This window comes from Ictidomys tridecemlineatus, chromosome 8 (genome assembly GCF_052094955.1).
Source record: "Ictidomys tridecemlineatus isolate mIctTri1 chromosome 8, mIctTri1.hap1, whole genome shotgun sequence".
Lineage (NCBI taxonomy): Eukaryota > Metazoa > Chordata > Mammalia > Rodentia > Sciuridae > Ictidomys > Ictidomys tridecemlineatus.
This window is the reverse complement of record NC_135484.1, coordinates 38081786-38105149: the sequence shown is the minus strand read 5'-3', so window position 1 is coordinate 38105149 and position 23364 is coordinate 38081786. Positions and strand designations below refer to the sequence as shown.

Here is a 23364-nt window from a genome sequence, read left to right as displayed (position 1 = left end):
TTCAGGGTTTAAAATGATAGAAAACTATGGCCTTCTACTCTTGTTTCAAAGCCTTAATTTTATAGACCCATAAAGATTAAGTCACTTTCCCAAAGTCACTGAGCTTATTTGTGAACTTCTGACATCCCATAGTACATCTGACTCCTCAGAATAAATAAGTACTAGAGGTGCCATTAGGATCCACACCTGTCATTCTCTGCTGTATCTTCAGTAACGAGCACATCTCAACCTGGAGGAAGACACAGTAAGATTCTGGGCCACATGTGAATTAATCACTTGGCTCTCCACAAACATTTCTTGGACTGTATGGAAACTGACAAGAAAATGTGACTTCTCCTTAGATCTCAGCTTATTCTAAACTAAATGAACAACCTATTAGAGCAAAGCACCTTTTTTTTTTCATTTTCTGAATAAATGGAAGAAAAGAGGGAGAAATATGTGCTGTAGATGGCTACACATGCATATCCCTGCTGCCAATCACACGCAAGTTCCTATCAGTGATAATGGTGTTCTCTAAAGGGAAACATCATTTTTATATTGTCTCCAAAATTAGCTAGCACTGGTCTCTTTTTCAGCCTTCTATCAAATTGCTCCCTCTTGTGGTCCCTTAAAACACATGAGTTCTATGTCTAAATTTGTCCATTCAATTTGAGGATGGTTCTTCAACAATCATTTCTTTTTTCTCTTTTCTCATAATATCTCCTCCATGATACCATAATATCTCCTCCATGATACCATATTACTCACACAAACACACACATAAACATACGCATGCATACCATGTTCATCTTTAAATAAATCTAATCTTTCCAAGTCAAAAATATTAAGGAAAAGAAACTGACTTATTCTCTGTTGATTTAGAATAATCAGGGCTTGGCTTCTAAAGCACTGGTACCGAGGTGACACTATTCAGATAAGCAAAGGGGGACTCTTAACTGAGCTGTATAAAAGAGGTATTTTATGCAGAAGATACCTGTCAGGGTGAACTGAAATTATCCTGTAGATGCGAAATATTCACGACGTTTTGATCAGCCTCAATAGAAAAGAAAGCCAGAGTCTGTGATGGAAAGAGAAGGGGTGCCACTTACAGGAATGATTGATAGAAAAATCTTCCATTTTGATCATTTCACTTCTTCCAGTTGTGCAGACACCACCCACCCGTGGTGGCTGTTCTGTGCTTGTCACCTCACCAACTCCCTCTACACTCACAGAGATAACGACACAAGGAAGAAAGTAGCCAAGCTACAGAAAAATGGGATATTTTTTTTAGCACCATAATGTTGATAAACATGCTCACAAAATAAAGTCACTAAGATCTCCTCTTCAAAGAAAAAAAAAATGCAAATAAGACAAAGGTAGCCCAGGAAGTAGAATGCTCTCTAAAAGCCCTCCAGATAAGAAACAGGCTGAGAAGATGACCTCAGTCTTTTGATGAATGATGTTGGTGGGTGTCCACTTTATTACACCAGGTGTGTTTAGTTTGGGATTTGGCATCTAAGAGAAAAGAAAGCTGGGCTTGGCTATCTCCTTCTTAATATCTGGAGGACAGAGAAACACAATCTCCAAATACTGTCCTCAGGTAGGCAGAACGAAAACACCTTAGCCTTACATGCAGGAGCTGAAAGGGAGATTTGTCAACAGCAAGCCAGCGCAAACCCTCAATCCTGTGTGACATTTAAGTGAGGTCACTCCAGCAGAGGATACACAGAAAGGCCTCTGTGATGATTGGTTGGCATCGTGTGGCAGGGAATGAAAGAGAAACAAACTTAAAACTCACAGGAGGTGTGATTTGTTTAAATAATAGAAAGTAATTAGGCTGAAGACAAAAATCAGTGATGGCATTTTATAATTACGATTAATTTAAAGGTTAATTTCCTTTGGTGCGAAAATCTTATTTAAAACATTTACCAGGAAAGGAAATTAGGATGTTACTATCAAGAGGCATACAGCACTTCTGGGAATCCATGCCTATTATCACATGAAAATTAGGTTAGGTCCAGAGTAGGAATTTCAATTCATTTTTATGTATAATAGGTGGTAGCCAGACCTCAGAGCCAGCAGGGTTGGCTGGGGCAGGCAGTGTAAAATTTGCATTTGTTTGTTTGTTTGTTTATAGGATTAATTGCAAATGTTCCCAACAAAGGAGCCTAGTTTATACATGAACAATCCTGACACAAGAAGAAAATTGGATATGGATTGCTGCCTTTGTAACTAATGAAGTTGATTTCAAAGGAATCCCCAAGAGTGGGGCTGCAAAGGGAAGCACCCAGGCCCACATTCATACTCCATCATCACTGAGTTAAATTGGATGGGGGACAGTACTTCTGAGGGCCCCAACCCTGTCAAATCCTACTCTCCCTTCCCAGTCTGACATTTTTTTCAATTACTCTTTTCCCACTGGGAATTGTCATGCCTCAGGTTCCAAATGTCATATGCACTCATTCATGTGTATCCATGCAGGATTGCTTTCAGGACACCCCTGGCCCCAGGGCTACCAAAGTCTATGGATGTTCAAGTCCCTTATATAAAATGGCATAGCATTTGCCTATAACCTACACAATCCTCTAGTATATTTTAAATAATCTTTAGAATACTTATAATACCTAATAAAATGTAAATGCTATGTAAATAGTTGCTGTATTATATTATTTAGCAAATAATGACAAAAAAAAAAACAAATCTTGGGGGCTGGAATTGGGGCTCAGTGCTAGAGTGCTCGCCTAGCATGCATGAGGCACTGGGTTCGATCCTCAGCACCACATAAAAACAAAATAATGTGTCCACCTAAAACTAAAGATACATAAATAAATAAATATTTTGAAAAATCTCTACATGTTCAGTAGCGACACAACTTTTTCTCCCCAAGTTTTCATTCCATGATTGGTAATATCCATGAATGTAGAACTCTTGGATCTGGAGGACTGACTGTATACATATCTTCTATTCAGCAGCTCAACTCCCAGAAAATTTGCATAGTAAAATCAATGCATGATAGTAACAGCCAGATGGCAATAACTCCTTTGCAGGATTTTTCCCCATTCACTATGTTTTTACAGATATGCTCATTTTAAACAGTTTATTGCTACCATTGATATGTAAACCAATCCTAGAAATATAGAATTTGCAGAATCATAGATCTATGAACAATCTTAGCAATCTCTTACTTTTTTTGTTGATGATCAGGAAACTTGAGTTGTCTTGCAGAAAGTCAAACAACCATTAGAGGCAGAAGTGGCCTGAATTATTATAAGCCTCCCAATTATTAGTATATTTTCCTATGTACTTTGCTTGAATATCCAGATAGATTCTTCCAACAAATATTTATTGAGCAGCTACTCTGTGGCAGTCATCAGGGATGAAGCAGAGAACCACATAGATACACTCTTTGCCTTAATAATGACTGTGGTGTAGCACACAATTCCAATAGAAAGAGGAATGAAAAAAAAAACCACAGAAATGCAGACAAAGAAAGTAGGGTACCATAAGAATGCACTGCAAGAGAATCTCATGTAGTTTAGAAGAAAAGGACATTCCTTCCTGAGGAAGTGACACTTCAGATAAAACTGAAGGACAAGTCAGAAAGATATATAGGTTTTTAATAAACTAGGCACATCTTTTTAAGAGAAAACTACGTTTTTACTGTTTGTGCCCATGTTGACTAGATGTACACCATATTTCACACAAGTACAATTTTAAATGTTTTTAATGAGTTCAAAATAACAAATCTAGTTTCAATCTGCTCATGTATCAATAAAATGCTAAGAGTATTCACAGGACATTCTCATTCCTGAAACTGCTACTCTTGTTCTACTAAGATGATTATGATTAATTTAGGCTCAGGCGTTTTGTGATTTTTCTACTCTGGAGGCTGAAAAAAAATGATAAAAAGATAATGTCAGCAAAAATTACAAGGTGAGGAATACTTCTCTAATGAGTGATTATAGCATGCATGTTTATTTTTTTATTCCCCTAAATATACATACGTTAATGCGTCCATGATCTTAACTAAAACTGCTACATTTAAATGGTCTGTGCATTCTAAATATATCCTGGATGTCAGCTGAGAAGACATGCCAAGTCCTGTCTAACTAGCTCACCTATAACTGTAATAACTGCTGTTCCCTCCAATTTTGTCTGAAAGGCATGTCATATATAATTGGAAGCAATTCTACCAGGGTAGAGCAATACAGAGAATCCAATCCATCCCAGTGGTGTGACACAAAGTGAGCCCAGACATATTGAAGGTGAAGTTGACTTAGTTACTTCATCCTGTTCTGCATGCTTCTCCACATTTATGGAAAGTATCAAAGATATCTGGATATGCAATCTTCCAACTATTGCTTTACAATTTCTTCAGCTTCTCAGCTCTACCCCACCTCATACCACTCACTTCATCCACCCGCTTCATGTTCTTCATCATGGAAGGATATACTGGGATTACCTTCAGTATGGTGGTAGAAGGTTTATCTAAGACCACCTGTTCTTGAAATTCTCCAACCAGCTGTAGACTCCCATCTTTTCCTTTCATTCTTCTGCCTCCTTCCTGAAAGAGGTGTCTTCACCGCTATTTGGGAGCTTCCTTGCACCAGAACCCTGGGCTTTCTCCTGCTTCCCATCTTCCTACCCTTCATCTGTCCCCAGGGTTGGCAAAAGTGGTGGTACTCCCATAACCCTACCTCCATGCTTGGCTTTTCAACATCCGTGCCTGAGGAGGCTCAGATTCCATTTCTCCACTTCTCATCCTGGGTAGTTTCCCAATGCTGGAAAGTCACTATGCCCCACTGCCAATGTGTACTTGCTTCACCCAGCTGGACGCTGGTCCTACTTAACAGTGCTTTCTACTCTTCGGCCCACAGTGTGCCACACTCTCCATGGGACCTGTTCCTAACCTTTCCAGCCTCCATAAACCAAATACTCAAATCTGAGAAAGTCAGTGCTATCAAACAAAAACTCCTTCAATTTCTCCTCCAGAACTCAATACTTCTCTACACTGATGATTATTCTTTTGCCTCTTTAAAACTGTGCCCAAATCTGAGAAGAACAGGTAAGATTTTCCCCTGCAAAGTAATTCACCCATTGAACTTGACCTTCTGCCTGCCTAATCCAGGATGCAGTGTCCTTATTCTCAACTACTCCTTTGGACAGCTTCCTTTGCTGATATATTTGTTAGGCTTCAAGGACCCAAACACCAGATTGGTCCTCCCTCTCTGTGTCCTCTCTGATAATGTGCAAGGTGATTTCCAAAAAATATTTGAAATATGGAAACTCAGTTCTATGTATTTGGGTTTTAGTATAAAATATCTTTCTGTTTTTTTGTTTGTTTTTGTTTTTACATTAGGCCACATGGGGTATTTTATTGCTTGTCAGACTATATAGTTAACCAACTAAGTAGTGTCTAAAGGGTCTCCATAGACCTGCTCAGTTCTCCTCAGCTTCTGTTGATGGCTTCCTCTCTTACATTCCTAGTAGTACAGAGTTCTTTCATTTAATTTTTTTTCTCCATCTAGTCTCCTGGACTACATAATTCTAATCACATTAGTAAATAACCTAAATATACATTTTAAAGCATAATTCCAACCAACCCTCTTGTGTAAATCCTTTTTCCAAAAAAGATGGGACCCTGAATCTAAACATAATGTTTTTTTAATATTTTTTAGTTGTTGCTAGACCTTTATTTTATTTATACCTGGTGCTGAGAATTGAACTCAGTGCCTCACCCATGCCAGGCAAGTGCGCTACCACTGAGCCACAGCTTCAGCCCCCATAATATGTTTTTATTAGTTCTTTTTATATACATATGACAATAGAGTTTAATTTGATTTATTATACATATATGGAGTATAACTTATTCTAATTAGGATTCCATTCTTCCAGTTGTACATGATGGGGAATTTCCCTGGTTGTGTATTCATATATGAGCATTGAACATAGTTATGTCTGATTCACTCTACTGTCTTTCCTATTCCCATCCCTCCTCCCTTCCCTTCATTCCTCTTTGTCTAATTCAATGAACTTCTATTCTTCCCTCTCAACTCCTTATTGTGTGTTAGCATCCATATATCAGAGAGAACATTCGGCCTTTGGCTTTGGGGGATTGGCTTATTTCACTTATCATGATAGTCTTCAGATCCATCCATTTACCAGCAAATGACATAATTTTATTTTTCTTTATAGATGAGTGATATTTCTTTGTACATATATACCACATTTTCTCTATTCATTTAGTGGCTCCATAGCTTAGCTATTGTGAGTTGAGCTGCTACAAATACTGATGGCTGTATCACTGTAATATGCTGATTTTAAGTCCTTTAGGTTTAAACCAAAGAGGGGGATAGCTGAGTCAAATGGTGCTTCCATTCCAAGTTTTCTGAGGAATCTCCATACTGCTTTCCATAATGGTTTCACCAATTTGCAGTCCCACCAATAATGTATGAGTGAAGTTTTTCCCCACGTTCTCGCCAACATTTATTATTACATATATTCTTGATAACTGACTCCAAAGCCTCCAATTTTTTGCTACCTCATAGCTTCCCTGTGATATATCCAATGATAGCATTCTATTATTAGAAGACAATCTAATATCAAGATTCTGTCCTCAACAAAAAACTCTCGTGTATTTCTTACAATCCCTAGGTATTGCTTTTCCTGAGAATTGGCAGAGACAAGAACAACCTGACAAAATCTTTTTTTTTTTTTTCTGGTGGAAATTATATTTCCTTTTTACTAGGTCTTTGGAACTAAAAGCTTGAAGCGTTTTTTCAAAGATATTTTAACTAAATAAATATTTTATTTACTATGACACCTTGGCACTGCTTTGGGCCTTCATTTTTTTCAACATGTGCATATGTATTACCAAGTTTACAATAATAAGGATCTGATTCTGAGACAACTAAGAGGGAAACATGGAAAATAAGATCCTAAGACCTTGAAAAACATATCTGACAAGACGGTTAGGAAGTGAAGCTTCTGCCAGATTTAGCTAATCAGACTCATTTCATTCAACGTGTACTTTATCTGCTAGAAACCCTTAGTAGCCTCACACTTTAGTGATCTTTCAGACAACTACAAGATTAAGTGCTCCTACAAAGGACTGTGTTTTCCTAATGGTGGGGGAAGGGAGAACTCACTCTCCAGTGGGAGATTTTAGTCCAGACTGAAAACTCCAAGCTCACCCAGTCAGCTTTAACTGCTGCCACCACGTCTGTGTGGGAAGAAGGCTATTTTTTTCCATTTGGCCTACGGTTAGTTGTATTTTAAATTCCTTTTGTGCAAGTTGAGTAAGTACCATTAAAATTCATACCTGCAGAGGTAATGGATAGACACTCTATTTTCATAGGCCCACACAAATTCTTTAACGTCCTTCAATGAGTTCTTCTAAATATTTAGGCTTAGTTTTCTGTGAACTGCCTTTTCAATTTTTCCCTCGTGGTTTTTTTCAGCCCTGTCTCTAAAAGAGTGTTGACTAGTGGCTTTGTCATTAATAACCAAGGGACCATTTTATATTACAATACCTCCCTGCCAACATGTATTTTAAAAGGCAGCTTTAGGTTTGCTGAATTCTGTGTTCATGATTTAAAGGTTTAAATAAAACAGAGATTCCCCACAGGGAATATATTTTATTAAAGAATATTTATTCATGAAACATTTTTCTCTTATTCTATTATTTCTGAATTCTACGATTACTAACATGATTAAGTTGTAGCAATTTAACTGATATGGCATTTTACTAATTTAAAATAATTGGATTTCCCTGTGCCTCCATAGGTCAGTAGATATGAACATACCCAGATTGCAGATAGGAAAACTAAGGCTGAGAGAAAACCCTGTAGCCACACTTGCAAAGAAAATGATAACATTCCTGAGTTGTCTTTTGTAAATGATTGATATGTCTGATACCTTGATTGTGGTGATGGCTTCATAGGTATGCAAATACCAAACTCCTCAAACTGTATATATAAAGTATGTGTGGATTTTGTATACCAACTACAACTCAAAAAAGCTATTTTTTAAAAATCCTGAGTTGTCTTTGAAGGGTCAAAGATAAACTCCTCCAATGAGGCAATGATTGAACAAATGCAAGCTCTATTACCTTGTCACTCTCTGCCTAGTTGTGAGTCTCTGCTTAGGATGCCACAAACTATCCAGAAAGAGAATCATGTATTTCCTACCAATGATTAACATTTGTGATGCTGTATGGCATTCATTAATGAATGACCCTCTCAACCTAGCCATGTTAATGCTAAAGCACATCCTAGCCTCTTTTCTTCCACCGTCCTTGACCACAAAAGTTGCAGAGGTGGCTTCTTACCATTGATATCCAAAAAGATTCTCAAAGCACTTAACTGACAACTAACACTCCAAATCTTCTATAAAATATTTTCGCTTTTCTTACATCATTCAAGACCTTGGGGAAGAAAGGATAAAAACACTCAATCCAATTTCATCTGGAAATTTTGCTAGCATCTTCCATGCACTGATCAAGTGCCTTATTTTCCTTTGCAGCATAAAGGGTCTATGGAGTTCATTCAGTAAATATGAATTGAGTGTCATCCATGAGCCAAATATTGTTCTGAGTTCCCAGGCTATTGTCGTAAACAATAAACAACAAAGAACAGTAAATCACGTGCAGCTTACATCATAGTGGCAGAGGCAATCGACAAACAAATAGATTTATAATATGTCAGGTAGAGATAGGTTGCAATGAAGCAAATAAAGCTAAGTGAGAAAACAGAAATTCATCTCTAAAATCTCAGCAAGTCCCCAATTCACCTTGCACCAATTACATTTATTTTTTCCCTTTTCCTGGACTTTGCCAATTGGGTGCCACTTATAACTTAAAAATTGCATTTCCAAAAGGAAGCCAGACACCAGCTTCTTCCTGACATTCTTTTTTGTTCTGTTGAAAGAGGCAACATTACCCTAACAAAAAAACCTTCTGAGAATCAACCTTGACTCTTTCCTTCCCCTCCCCTTCTTCATGTTCAAACACTATATGTTTCATGTGTTCTACCTCGTTGTCTATTTATTTTGCATTCATTGACATCTTTCCTTTCTCATCCTCCTAATTCTAACTCAGGACTTCAGCAACTCCCCTTTCACATTTTCTATTGAGCATTGAAGTGTAAAACAGACAATATGACACATTGAAATAAAGAAAACATCCCTTATTACTTTGCAAAAACCTCACTGTAATAAGAGTGATGCAAGATGGTGCTGATAATAAACAAACAATTTTCAGAAGGAAGGACTACTTGAGTGCTTATGTGGTGGCTTGCATCATTTATTAGACAAAAGCCAATGAACTAAGCCTTTAGTTGCACCTGCCTCATCGCCTTTCGAGACATACTGCAGAACTCACAACACGTCATTGGTAACTGTCACTGGTGGATACACCCCAGTGGCAACTGGGCCAGTCACTGTTCATATCACAATATTTCTAGAATATTAGATTGGAGATAAGGAGGAGACAAAAAGAGCAAAAATTTCCAGGAACACAAATAATGATGCTGGAGAATAAATAATAAAAGAAGACCCTATAATCTGTAGAGAACACAAAAGAAATACTCAAAACTTTTGGCAAATAATGTGGAAAGAAAATAAAATTCTAAAGATTTTAGATTTAATCCAATGCGTGACTTGAAACCTTTGATCATCTTTGAAAACGTTCCAGGAATTTACTAGAATGGCAAGAGTGAAAGCAGAATATACTTGGAAGGAAAGAAAATACCTGACTTCTAGTCCTGTCCGCTGCTGTTTACTACCTCTAGCAATAAACCTGTATTCATTTGTAAAATGAAGATAATTATTCCTACCCACCTGACAGTAATATTGTAAAGATAAATGATATCTCTTGAAAGAGCTTTAGGCACTATTAAACACTTCACAATTGTTGGGAATGTATTTTATTTTTATTTTCAGAAATTAAAGAGATCTTTATTGATAAAAGATACTCTTTTTCAAAATAATGCAGAGGTGGGCTATGACCCCACATGTAACTCTTTTCATAATTACCTGGAGAAGGATCTATCAGCTGTTTCATAATCCTTATTGTTCAGAAAAATTTTACAGTAAGCAGTAGCTCCTATAAAGCCTGAAGAAACATTTAAAATAAATTGAGAACAGATCAAAGTGATATTAAAGATATCTTTAAAACGTAAGCCAACCCCAGTATTTCAATTTTTTGAGAGTAATAAGGCCATTTCATCCACCTCTGCTCACCACCCATGTGGCATCCTAAAGCATTCCATAAGGCACTGAAAGACCCTTTGTAAAAGGGTTCAGAGATCAGGTTTACCTAGCTGATTCACTTTGGTCTTAATGGTGGTCAACTGGTTACAGCTGATTTCTATTCCTCCCTAAAGTCACTTAGAAAGACATCCAAATAATTACTGAGAACCAAATGCACATGGAAATTGGTCATGCACAATTTCCTAGGCTGTGAACTCTGGCATGTATTTCATGTAAACTATAGAAAATATGCCCTGTGCTACTGGCTTAAATTTGAATGTCCCCTCCAGGGTTAAATAGTGAAAATCACCCTGGTTATATTCAGAGCCTCTTCTTTTTCTCATCTTCATCGTGGATCTCTGACTGTTGGAACATTTTCCATGATCCAGTCCAACTGAACACTCAGAAGAATCTGGAAAATTGGGCTCCTTCCTTTGGAGTTTGTGTTCTCCTCCCCAACTGGGTAGCTATGAGCCAGTTCTACCCACATTCCCAACATACAGATCATGGCAAATAAAGAGCAAGCCCCAGAGGATTCAAACTACATTAAAGTTTAGGCACTACTAGTGTTCAGGATATTCATGTTCAGGACACACCCTAAGTCCTTCCTGGCCTCCCCCTGTGTCTTAGGGAGGTCTGCATTGTGTCTTACTCAACTTTAGTCCCCACTTTTGGTCCTACTTCCATCTTTTAAACTTGAAGATTTATCTTATTTCCTCAGGTACTCCATCCCTAGGTGTACTCCAAAATCTTTGGTTCATAATCACCGTCTGGCTTATCTGCAGTCTCTGGGAACAAGCTAATGAAATATCTCAAAACAACAACAGTAACAATAACACAATAAATCTGGATCTCAGTTTCATTGAGACCTTATTTCTTATTTCTGTCCTCCATCTACTGTGGCCCACTCTATTTTCTAGCACCAAAGTCATGAAGCTTTAACCCTGTGAATAATTCTCAGGAAACTTGTTCATAATGAAGTCCGTTGTTTGGCAAGAGCTCACCCTAAAAATGGGAATTCATGCACTAAAGCACTAGTCTTAAAAAAAAAAATTTCTCAAAGTACAAACTGTCAATAGTGTTGCCATTTAATTATTGTACAGCTCTTCATGCCTATATAAGCTAAAATACAAATGCGAACAATGTAGAAAACATTAGAAATTCACTTTTAAAATTTTTCTTCTATAAAATTAAATACATGGTAAAGTTCCAAAGCTGTCACCAATTTAGAATTTATAACCTGCCTAAGATAACACAACCATCAGGTAGACCAAATAGTACTTAAACTCATGTCCTCCTAATATCAGGATCTCTCCACTTCTGATAAGGAAAAAGAGGCTATCTACCTCACAAAAAGTGTTTCTCACCACTTCCTCGACAACACTTAATGTTGCTTGTATTCTTAATAGCTTCCACTCTGACTGGAGTGGTAGGACTGCAAATTGGTGCAGATAATCTGGAAAGCAGTATGGAAATTCCTTGGAAAACTGGGAATGGAACCTCCATTTGACCCAGCTATCCCACTCTTCGGTTTATACCCAAAGGACTTAAAAACAGCATACTACAGGGACACAGCCACATCAATGTTTATAGCAGCATAATTCACCATAGCTAAATTATGGAACCAACCCAGATGTCCTTCAGTAGATGAATGGATAGAGAAAGTTTGGTATATATACACAATGGAACATTACTCGGCACTAAAGGAGAGTAAAATCATGCATTTGCAGGTAAATGGATGAAGTTGGAGAATATAATGCTAAGTGAAGCAAGCCAACCCCAGAAAAACAAAGGCCAAATGTTTTCTTTGATATGCAGATGCATAATGGCAATTGGGGGGGGGCGGTCAAGGGATGAATGGAGGAACTTCAGATAGAACAAAGGGAAGAGGGAAAAGAGGGGACAAGGGGGTAGGAATGATGGTGGAATGAGTTAAATATCATTACCCTAAGTACATGTATACGACAATAATGGTGTGAAAATACTTTGTATACAATCAGCGTCTTGAAAAATTGGGCTCTGTATGTGTAATATGAAATGAATTGCATTCTGCCATTGTGTATAACAAATCAGAATAAATTTTTTAAAAAAGTATTTCTCATGATTAAAAGAAACCAACTACATGTCACTAAAAGACATGAAGTAGCAAGGTACAGTGGCTCATGCCTATAATCCCAACAACTCAGGAGGCTGAGGCAAGAGAATTCCAAGTTTGAGGTCAGTCTCAGCAACTTAGTGAGGCCCTCAGCAACTTTGAGAGACTCTGTCTCAAACGTTAAAAAAAAAAAAAAAAGGCTAGGGATATGGCTCAGTGGTTAAAAAAAAAAAAAAAACACCTCTGGGTTCAATCACCAGTACCAAAAAAATATAGAAATAAATAAAAAACTTAGAGGAAACTTAAATGTATATTATCATGTGATATATATATATATATATATATATATATATATATATATATATATGATTTCAACTCTATGACACTTGTGATAGATAAAATTATGGAGACAGTGAAAAATAGTGATTACCAAAGGATGATGGGGAGGGAGACATGGTTAGATAGAACACAGAGTATTTTTTTTCTTTTTTTTCTTTTTAAAGAGAGAGAGAGAGAGAATTTTTAATTTTTTTAGTTCTTGGCAGAGAGAACATCTTTGTATGTGGTGCTGAGGATCGAACCCGGGGCCGCACGCATGCCAGGCAAGCATGCTACCGCTTGAGCCACATCCCCAGCCCCAACACAGAGTATTTTTAAGGCAGGAAGTCTATTTTGATAGTATAACAGTGGATACATGCCACACACTTGCCAAAACCAATAGAATTTGCAACACCAAGAGTGAAGACCAATGTCAACGATGGGCTTGGGGTGATAATCATGTGTCAACATAGATTCATCACTTGTAACTCCATCTCTGATAGAGATGTTGATAGTGACAGAGGCCATGCATATATAAGGCAGGGCCTTGAGGAATCTCTGTATTTTTGCTAAATTTTGCAAAAGCACAAATTAAATTAACCTAAAATGCTCTAAAAAATATGATCTTTTTTTTTAAATGGGAAAAGGCTTCCTCAAAGCACAGATATCACAGACTTTATGTTACATTGCCCCTTGCTTTAGTTTCCATATGGAGCACCCTGGAATATTGACAAGAGAACACAAACTAGACAAAGTAAGCCAATAGGATACAATACTAGAAAAAGTCGAGGTGTCTTAGTGCATCCTAATTCAACCTCTATTTCCCTGTGCCTTTCTTTCCTGTAATCTAGCTCATCAGCATCCTGTTGTTTTGCCTTTTATCTTCACACACAACCTCTATATACAGAAATAAAAATGAAAAAATTATAAACTTTTTCATGTCACTGTTACTACTTACTGTCTCCATTACCATTTCTGTCAAAACTTTGAGGTATAAGACAATCATTTATTATGCTCATAGATTCTGTATGTTAATAACTCAGGCCCAGAGGAATGGATTATGTCTCTTCGCTGATGTCAGGAACCTGAGCTGGGAAGACTTCAAAACAGAACTGACTCAACATTTGGGGTCTGGAATCACTTAGAGGCATTTTCTCTCCTATGTCCGGATGTTGATGCTGGCTATAGGTTGGAACCTCACTAGCCTGTCGGCTTCAGCACCTATCGATGGTTCTGCATTGCTCTGTCCATGTGGGCTAGTTTGCCTTTCCTCATGCAATGGTGGCTGTGTTGCCCAAAAGAGCGAGAGGAGTGTATGACACCTTTATGATCTGCCACTGGAAGTCACATAGTATCATTTCTACTATTTTCAAATGACCACAAAGGTGTGCCCATGTTCAAGAGGAAAGGACCACAAGCTCCAACCACTGGATGGGATGGGTTTAAAGATCAGGCTGTGAAAACATGTGGGATAGGAGATACTGTTGCAGCCATTTTGTAAAACATCATGTCCCACAGTAACTCTGGTTATATCTCATTGTATCTTAAATATCTGGGTCTGTATGGCCTTTGAATACTTCACTCTTATTGTTTCACATTGTAAAGCACATGATGGCAGGGAAATCCGTGTGAATTAACTTCCATGGATTCCACCACAGCACCTTGTACTCCACAATCAGAGTACATATTATTGCTCGTGTGCAACTAATGATAGATACATGCCCTTGGGCAATCATTATTTTTATGACATAACATTTATAACATAATACATAAAATCTCCATATTAGCCAAAAAGGCATATGGCATTTTAAAATTGCTGGAAAAAAAGTTCATAATTTCTTCTCCCAAGTGAATACAGTCTTATAAGACAATAATTGCATTTCACACCATTCGAGGAGTGGAAATGACTACCTTGAAGAATTTTTTTTTTTTTTTTACTTTTTGTCCACAATTATTTTTAGTTTAACAGATTATTAAAAGTCTTATGTTATAATCTGTGTGAACCTTAACCAGGAGTGGGTTCTTCTATGAAATTAACTAATGAAGAAAATTGTTCCTTTTCAGTTGATTTCATAGGTGGCTTTGACTCTTATGGCTACCAAGGGCCCCAGAAGACGTCTCACTTACAACTTCAGCCTATGTACATGTAAGTACCTTGCTTTGGAGGTATTTTTCTGGGATACCAAAAAATGGTCAAGAAAATGTATCATGGCACAAAGCAGATGGCATGAAGCTCTTCTTCAGTTATATATTTTCACTATTAATATTGTTTTGAATGGAATAATTCTGATACTTTATTTATAATTTTTTTTAAATTTACCTTAACAGAAATGCCATCTCTGCCATTAGTCCTACATAAATATCGCCTACATGACTCAAAATCTTGTATATTATATTCCAAGAATTGAATTACCACAAAGTTATATATTCTGAAAATGATATAACATTGTACACTATTGTATAAAAACTATATATAAACCATATTTTCTGCTTTTCCCAGGTTAGTCCCAGTTTACGTTGGTTGTCCTGGTATAATTATCAGCTTTCCATATTACTCTCCAAAGAGTTCTCATTTAAATGCTTAATTATAATTCACCATGGTTATACATAGTATTCAAAAGGAAATTTTAAAAACAGAGCAATGCTCCTTCTCTATCATTTTTCTAATGTGAAAGTGCAAATGAAACTAGGACAATAACACTGAAACTTATCAAACCCTGAACTCTAGCACTCAAGAGAGCAGACATATAATCAGAGCCTGATTTTTATATCTGTGTTTAGGCAAATTCCCTTGGATAACAACTGATAACAAATTCTATATATCAGCATCAAGTGATATGCTGAATTGCAAGCGAAGATCAAAATAGAAAGTAAGATTCCAATTCATTTTAAAATGTGAACTTCTCTCTTTGAAGATATGTGTTTGTTGTCCTTGTCCTCCACCATTAAATCATTTACCTTTTAATATCTTTAGTGTATAGGATAATCAATGGATTTGGGGGGTATTTCTCCTCCAAAGAGATTAATCTGTAGACAATCCTTTTAAGCTTCTCTTTAAAAAGAGAATGATCCATGCATTGTGCCTGCCTTTTTTTATTTGTGTCCTGGTAGCTCTCTGCAAGCATTTGCTATCATCACTTATAGAAGAGACTTTATTGATTCAGAAGTTAGAGGATACTATATGTCATTCAAAGCATTGCGTCTCTAAGCCTTTCTTTACATGCCCACCACCACTGCCCTAACTCCAGCTTCTTCCTTATTTCAGAACCTCCATCCCATCCTCCACATGGCTGCCAAATTAATCTTCCCAAAGTACTATTCTGAGAATTTCACCTCTCTGCCCAAAAGCCATCAGTTACTCCCTGTTACCTCCTGAACAGAATCCAAACTTCTTGCCATAGCCTGCAAGTCTAACCTGACCTGGCCTCAATATTTTATTTAAATATCTTCTCTTCAAGTGCTAATAATGTCTGAGTCCCAACCACCTGCAGATGATGCTGGGAGTTGGTAGGGTAAATGTAATGGTGAATGAAAACTGGCCTAGCCTCCTTATGCTTTGAATCCAGTGAATTCATAAATAGACTGGTATCTTCCTTCAAGTCATTTTTTCCCAACCAAATTCAACTCTTGCCTTCTCCAAAAAAAGGACACAGTTATTTCCAATTGTCCTGCTGTTCTTTTGACACCAGATATTATATTTTTCCCAAATTTTGTTCTTTGAAACCTCGCTGTCTTTAAATTTTATTTTAAAATATACTTTCTATATAAAATATTTCTTAACATTATTTTCCTCTAATACTCTCTTTTTTATTTTTTTGCAATATACTCTTTATACTGTATCTACCCAAACCTCTCAGAAAAATCTGATAGCTACAACAAAAAATAAAATTAGGCCAGGTGAGGTTGTGTATACCTGTGATCCCAGAAACTTGAAAGGCTGAAACAAGAGTACTGTAAATTCAAGGCCAGCCTTGAAATCTTAGAGAGACCCTGTCTCAAAATAAAAAATAAAATGGACTAGGGATGTTGCCCCATGGTAAAGTACCCCTCCATGAAATTCCAAGAACAAAATTACAAAATTATACATCTTTTGAATTCTTTGCCATTCTTCTCAATATTTTAGAGTAAACATCTGTAAGGTGTGCTATTTTAAAAGGGCAAAGCAATTAGGAGTAGTATACTGCCTGAGATTAAATTCATTATAACCTTGATCGTATAACTTTGTTTGAAAAACTTTAATCTCACCAAGCCTAAGTTTCCTCACCTGAAAAATAGAAATGACAACACATGTACTTCATTTAATTGTTTGGAAATTATATGAAAAAATCCAGGTAAAACATAGGAGACATAGGATACGTCTCATAGTAAGTGCTTAATAAACAGTATTTATTAACAGTGAAAATAATTCTTATGTCAACCAACATCATCATAAAAAGCCTTGTCAAATCAGATATCTCATTTCCCAAAGGATATCCTCTGTATATGACATATGACATATAATATTAGCTCATGTAACAAATAACAGTATATTTGAACTTAAAAGAGTAGATCAAATATCTACAAGGCATGCATTACTTGATATTGACTATATTATATAACATTGCATTGTGTTGGTCAATATAAATGATCAGTAAAGATCACCAAGCCATAATAAATTAGATGTAACCACTCATCTAACTTTAAGCTATCTATAGTAATAACATGAGAAGGCTAATTATATATAATGCTAATTATACATAATCAGCATATTGTTTCAAACCAGGCATTTATAATTCTAATGTTGATATTTAAACAGGGACTTTATAAAAATGAATATCTTTGTCAATGATTAAATTCCTTGAAGACAAAACTTCTCATGATTTTGTTAAATAAAATAGTTTAAAAGCCAAGTGGAAGTAATAAAAATACTGCCCATGAATAGTAAAATTATATGAGACCCTTCAAATTTTGTTGCTTAGGAACTAATTTACATGTTTAATGGAATTCAAATTTAAGAAGTCAGGAATACTTAAGGTACATAAAATATTAAAGTCAAAATCCTACTATCACCTCTTCCACAAAGCATCCCATAGGAAACCGTGGATCCTAGAATACAAAGATTTTATTTTATAGATGAGGAAACTGATCAAGAGAAAGGAAAACAACCGTCACACAACTTGTTGGTGGTACAGCCAGGATTATCAACCTCTTTTCCTATCCCCTTAATTCAGTCCTCAACAAATTTTAAGGTGGGCTGTGAATTCGACTTCATGTTACATTCCCTGATTTTATTTTCTTGTTGGTGTAGCTTACACTGACTTAACGGCCCTATTTCCATAAAAGTCTGCACCTTCCCCTTTCTGTACATTCCCTCTATTCCCTTTTGATTTTACACTATGTTATGTTGAATGAAGGGCCTTTTAAACTTTGTAACCCTCAAAACCATTCATCTGAGAGCAACTGCCTATTCAAATACTGTGAAAAATCAAAACTGATTCACCTACAAACCTTGTTCCCTGCTGAGAGGCAGAGACCTGAGCATCTCCTCTGTCTTTGTCATTTGGAGTGTGCCTTCTCCTGTCAACTTGCCATAAATATGTCTTGTAAAGTAAGAGTAATTTAACATCATGGGCCAGTTCGTGCACCCTAACAATATTATAGAGCAACTGGAAATAAAAGCTGTCCTTTTGAAAGAAAGCAAATGCTAAAAAATAATGTGAAGTTTTAGCTGTGGGATTTTCATTCTACCCCACAAACCTTCTGTGGCCAGGACCCTGGACAAAGCTGTGAAGTCACTGCCAATACTGCCTGCCGGTCACAGCCCTGTTTCAGTGCCCATAGCCAATGAATGCACAGTCCTTGTTATTTTTAGTTAGGTTTTGTGAATGTTCTTGCTTTGCAATTTTTCAGATTATCTATAATCCATCTAAAAGGAAAGGTTTTATGTTTTCTCTTACACTTTGATAAACCTCTTTGAAACCAACTGGTAACTATGAAATTACAGCAAAAAGAATTTCCATGTCCACAGATCAATTTTCTAGCAATGTAACTGCATGGACTGCCACAGTAGCAAGCATAGATCTGATCCTGCTCCCGCCCAGTGAGATAATCCTGTGGAGTATTAGGCAGCATGTGAAAACAGTGCATTATATTGGGCAGCACAATTGTACAGTAATACATCTTCATTTCATTCGTCCCCAGAAATAGATTTTTGAATGACCACAAGTGGGTCTCTCTATCCAGGCAGTTGCACTAAGGAAAAAGAAAAGGAGAAGAAATTTATCTAGCTAAAACCCAATTGGGGCTTCTTCTCTTTTCTTTCCTTCTTTTTTGTTTGCACTTGTGCTTGGAGAGGTGAGAAAAGGTGGTAAGGGACAGGCACCTAGCACTCTCCCCTTTGATTAAAAACATCTTTTCTCTCTCTCAGGTCAAAATAATACAGATGACTTCAGTTTGTCAGCCCATGGACCTCTCAAAGAACTTGTTTCGCAATGGCCTCCTGCATTTGATGAAGAGCAAGAAGCAGATGAATTTAAATATATATACATATTAACAGGACACACACACACACACACACACACACACACACACACCACACACAACCACGCACAAACCAATTCCACTTGACCTCCTTTCTAAATGAAACAGACAAATATGCAGGACACGCCCATCCTGGATTTCCTGAAAGCAGGCTCCTTTCTCCCAGGCCTTTAAAGTTCAAAAGGAGACGCGTTGGTGCCCCCTGCTGGCCATTACTAACTCCTCGGCAGCCCAGCCAGTCAACCTCTGTGAGCTGCGAAGTCATGGGGCACATTAGTTTGAGAGCCCCCTTTTCTGCACTCCATACATCTTGATAGCACCACAGCTACTTAGGCAATGTAATTGCAAAAAAGACAAACAAAAACATGCCACGATGACCTTGTAACCGAAGTTTGAAATGGCAGGTCGTTTGCCCTAAAGGCTGTACCGTACATACTTGCCTTAACCCACCTGCGTTGTGTGCCCGAGAATCTCAGTGCAGACATCCCTGAGTCAATTCCTTTAGGCTAACACACTGCTATTCATTCCGAATGAGTTCGAGTCTGTGTGTTTCATGTCGAGAAACAAGACTGAATAACTCAGCAGCTCCAGTGTGTCTGTGTAAGAAAACTGCCAGCTGTCAGCAAAGTGCATTATGTAACGTTGAGCCTCCCTGATGGCCAAAAAGAGACAAGTACCAATAACAACAACAATAATAGTCATCTTTATAATTATTAGGTATGGTCTTCTGATGGGGTTGGGGGTGGGACAAAGTAAAATTTATTAATCTACTAACTCATTAATCTATTGGGAGCAGAAAGCAAAAATGGCTTAACTCACTGATTTTATTTATTGCACTCTAGGTGCTTTTATAAGTATCTACAAATGTCTTTTACTAACACAGAAAACAGCTGTGGATTTCTATCAACCGAGGCCAACTGACTATGTATTAGCTATGTTTACTCTTTTATATCTAATTCAAACGGAAGACCCGATGTAGGTGAACTTTCTTTTCTAACTTCGGCATACAAGATTATTTTTTGGGTGGGTGGGGGGGGAACAATAGTTACCTTGGTGAAATATTTGAGATCTCTTTGTGGTATTTGGGGGATCTGTTGTGTGTTAGAGTGTATTTCAATCCTCCTGTATTATCGTGGCAGAAAAACTGTGCTGTTACGTAGTTGGCAAACAAGATGCCTTTGGAAACTTAATAGTAGGTCAATGTGTCTATGGAATATTCTGAACTCCTAGGAAATTTTGTTTTATATTATCAAGCATTATTTGGTTTTCATTAGTGGAAAACATAATTAGCTCAGGCTTATCAGTAACTCAGATGAGTCATGATTTTCTCGGATCCACTTGAGACATTAAAATCAAATTTTGTTGAACGAACACCATCTTTAATTACGGTGAAATCCAGACTGGGAAATTTATAAATTGTCATGGAGCAACTTTTCTCTTTGATTTTTATGAAGTTTCAGTTATTGGGTAAACCTCCTTTGGACCTTAGCTCATTCAGATAAAAATGGTCCCATAACTGTGTTGCATGAATGTTTGTAATGTACACAGGCATATACATTTGAAAATAATAAAGGAACAAAAGTTTACCATTGGAACATAAACCACAAACATACATTCCAGCACATGTGCTTGGATTTTTCTCAGTGGCTTGCATATGTTTGTCCATACGTACATGTATAAAATATACAATTGCAAACATGTCAGTGAAACCTCATATGATGCTTTTATAGTGACATGCATGTTTAATGTACAAGAAAAATATTTACCAATGTACTGTCTTTTGACTCCTAAAATATACATACTATACATGCCAGAAACTATTCTAATGTGACTATTGATGTAACTATTAAAATGAGGTTTCACTGTACATTCATGCTGTGAAGAGATTCAACCTTATAGTACATGTATATGGATACAGACAATGAGCCCTCATATTCCCGTTTTAAGTTACAGCCAGCTTACCACCAAATCACTACTATCGCCACCACCAAAATTTTCAAAAACAGTTGTTGACTACTAAAAAGTAATCAGTGGACAGGCCTTTTTTAGGAGCAGTAAGCACAGTGGTGTGATTCTATCTGGGAAAACATCTAAGTTGTACAGCTGTATCCTCCTCAAAAATCCGGTGAAGAATGCTATTTTTCTAGGCTGAGCTTTTGTTATAAACCTAATATTCTGAAGGCAAGAGTTACAATCCTGATGTGTCTTTTTTTTTTCATTTGTTAATTCTGAATGTATTTTTAACAGAGTGATTTTTTTGACTTACTAGTGTAATTTGCATTTTAAAAATAAATGGAAAAACAATTAAGTTTCTGAGCCATCCCTGAAAACCCCTGTTACTTCTCACAGTGTATTTGATTATGTCATTGACAGGGGAAACCCTATCAAATTTACATGAAGGCACTGTCATCTCTGCAGTGCACGGATGTGTCAGCAATGAAAAGAAACTGCCTGGTTGGGGCACCATCCAGCTCAGTCACAGGTGACACGTACTTGCATTACCTCCTGACACTGAGGCCTTGACTTTGAAAGACGGTCTGCAATGGACCTACTGTCTTTTGGAAACCTTCCAGATTTAGAGTTGGTATCAAACTAATAATTGATGAAGGTGTTAAGACCCTGTGTTAAAAAAAATATATTTGATTAAATTATAGGTAGAGTTTTTGGGGGTTTTTCATTAAATATATTTTATTTTCAATAAAATATTTTCAACTACTTATTTATTGCCCCTTCAATGACATAATCAACTGTGTTATTAGAAAATTGATATTCCTCTCAACAGAAGACAAATGTAATGCCATGTTATGGGGTAGGAGAGACAAATAGAAAGGATGAAGCCCTGGCAACTGATTTTGTAGCCCTTCATCTCAGCCAAGGTTCACAATAGGCACTAAGAGGAGAGAGAGCCACTGGCTCACCTGCTTCAGGCTTAGGGGCCACTGAGGCCTCCGCTGCATGCAGACACATTGCAGCCCCTCCAAGTCAAAGTACTCAAGTGGGTTCAAAACAAGGACAGCTTTGAGGCAGTATATCAAGGAGCTGAAGATCAACTCTCAATCCTTGATTTGTCAGTTGCATGGGGAGAGCTTTGTAAATGATCAAGCCTGATCTTACTTTTGTTCCCTGTGTGAAAAGTCTGCTGTGACGGTGTTCATTGAAGTTGATGTGGATGACCGCCATGCCGTCAAAGGCACACAACATCTCAGTTGCCTAGAAAAAGACAAAATCAATGGGTCAATCATAAATATACATATGTATTTACCTTAAAGAAAAGATTCCTTCTTCTGCAGGTCTCAGTTAAATAAATCATGAGCTTGGTACATAACAGGCAGAACTAAGGTATGCATTTGGTAAGTACTGAAAAAAAAAAGAAAGAAAGAAAGAAAGACCCTCTGATACAGTGAAGCCCATCCACTTCGTTTCACTGTGATATCATGAATGAATGGCTCCTTTTCTTTCAGAAATATAAACCCATTTTTAAAATAGGTCATGTTTAGAACAAACCTTTGAGATCCAAAGTCTATTCATTATACAGACATTAAGATAAGGCCTGGAGACATTAAGAAATTACACAAGGTGAGCATGTATTCTAAAAATGCAAAATTAACTCACATTCCACAGCAAATTCTTGTGTGCAATCTGATCAGAAAAGAATAAATCAAATCTCAGACATTATCAATTAACCCTGGACTTTGTAAATTGAAACAAACCATGAAAAGGAAGACCTTAAGACATTTTTAAATCATAAAATGCTTTTGAATTATTATGTGTTATGTTCAATATAGTTTCAATATTAAAATATATTTTATTATATGTTCTTTTGAAAACCATCAATCCTACCCACATGTAAACATGTGGATATATGATTTTATGTATTTATCAATTCTATTTAGTTACAGAGAAGATTTTCTGTTAATTTCTTTTACAGTACATTTACAAATAACTAATATTAGGATTATTTAAACAGTTTCATCTTGGATGCTTTCTCTGTTTGTCAAGAAAATTCTTCCTTCAGACATTTTATCTATCTTTCCTAAAATTTCAACACTCAAGACATATCCTCAAGAAGCCTTGGCATTAAGATTCTTACATTGCAAAATATAAACCCCAAAATTATTTTCATCTCATGTAAATCTTTGCTTAGGATTTTTGTCCAATTCTCTTTTCATTTTATTACATCTACCTTTCACCCACAACCAAAAAAA

At 36.8% G+C, this 23364-nt stretch overlaps 1 protein-coding gene across 2 annotated transcripts in view; it reads left to right on the top strand.

Annotated features, from left to right (window-relative positions):
• Nkain2 (sodium/potassium transporting ATPase interacting 2) overlaps positions 1-21467 on the top strand; it is a 954384-nt gene extending 932917 nt beyond the window's left edge. Inside the window, exons 6-8 of one of the 2 annotated variants that reach the window (XM_078019252.1) lie at positions 14705-14786; positions 15422-15510; positions 19047-21467. In XM_078019252.1, coding sequence (XP_077875378.1) covers positions 14705-14786; positions 15422-15446 — 107 coding nt within the window. In that variant the 3' untranslated portion in view covers positions 15447-15510; positions 19047-21467. The remainder of the gene's footprint in view (positions 1-14704; positions 14787-15421; positions 15511-19046) is intronic. The other variant, XM_078019253.1, reaches the window with a different exon arrangement.
• The last annotated feature ends 1897 nt before the right edge of the window (positions 21468-23364 follow it).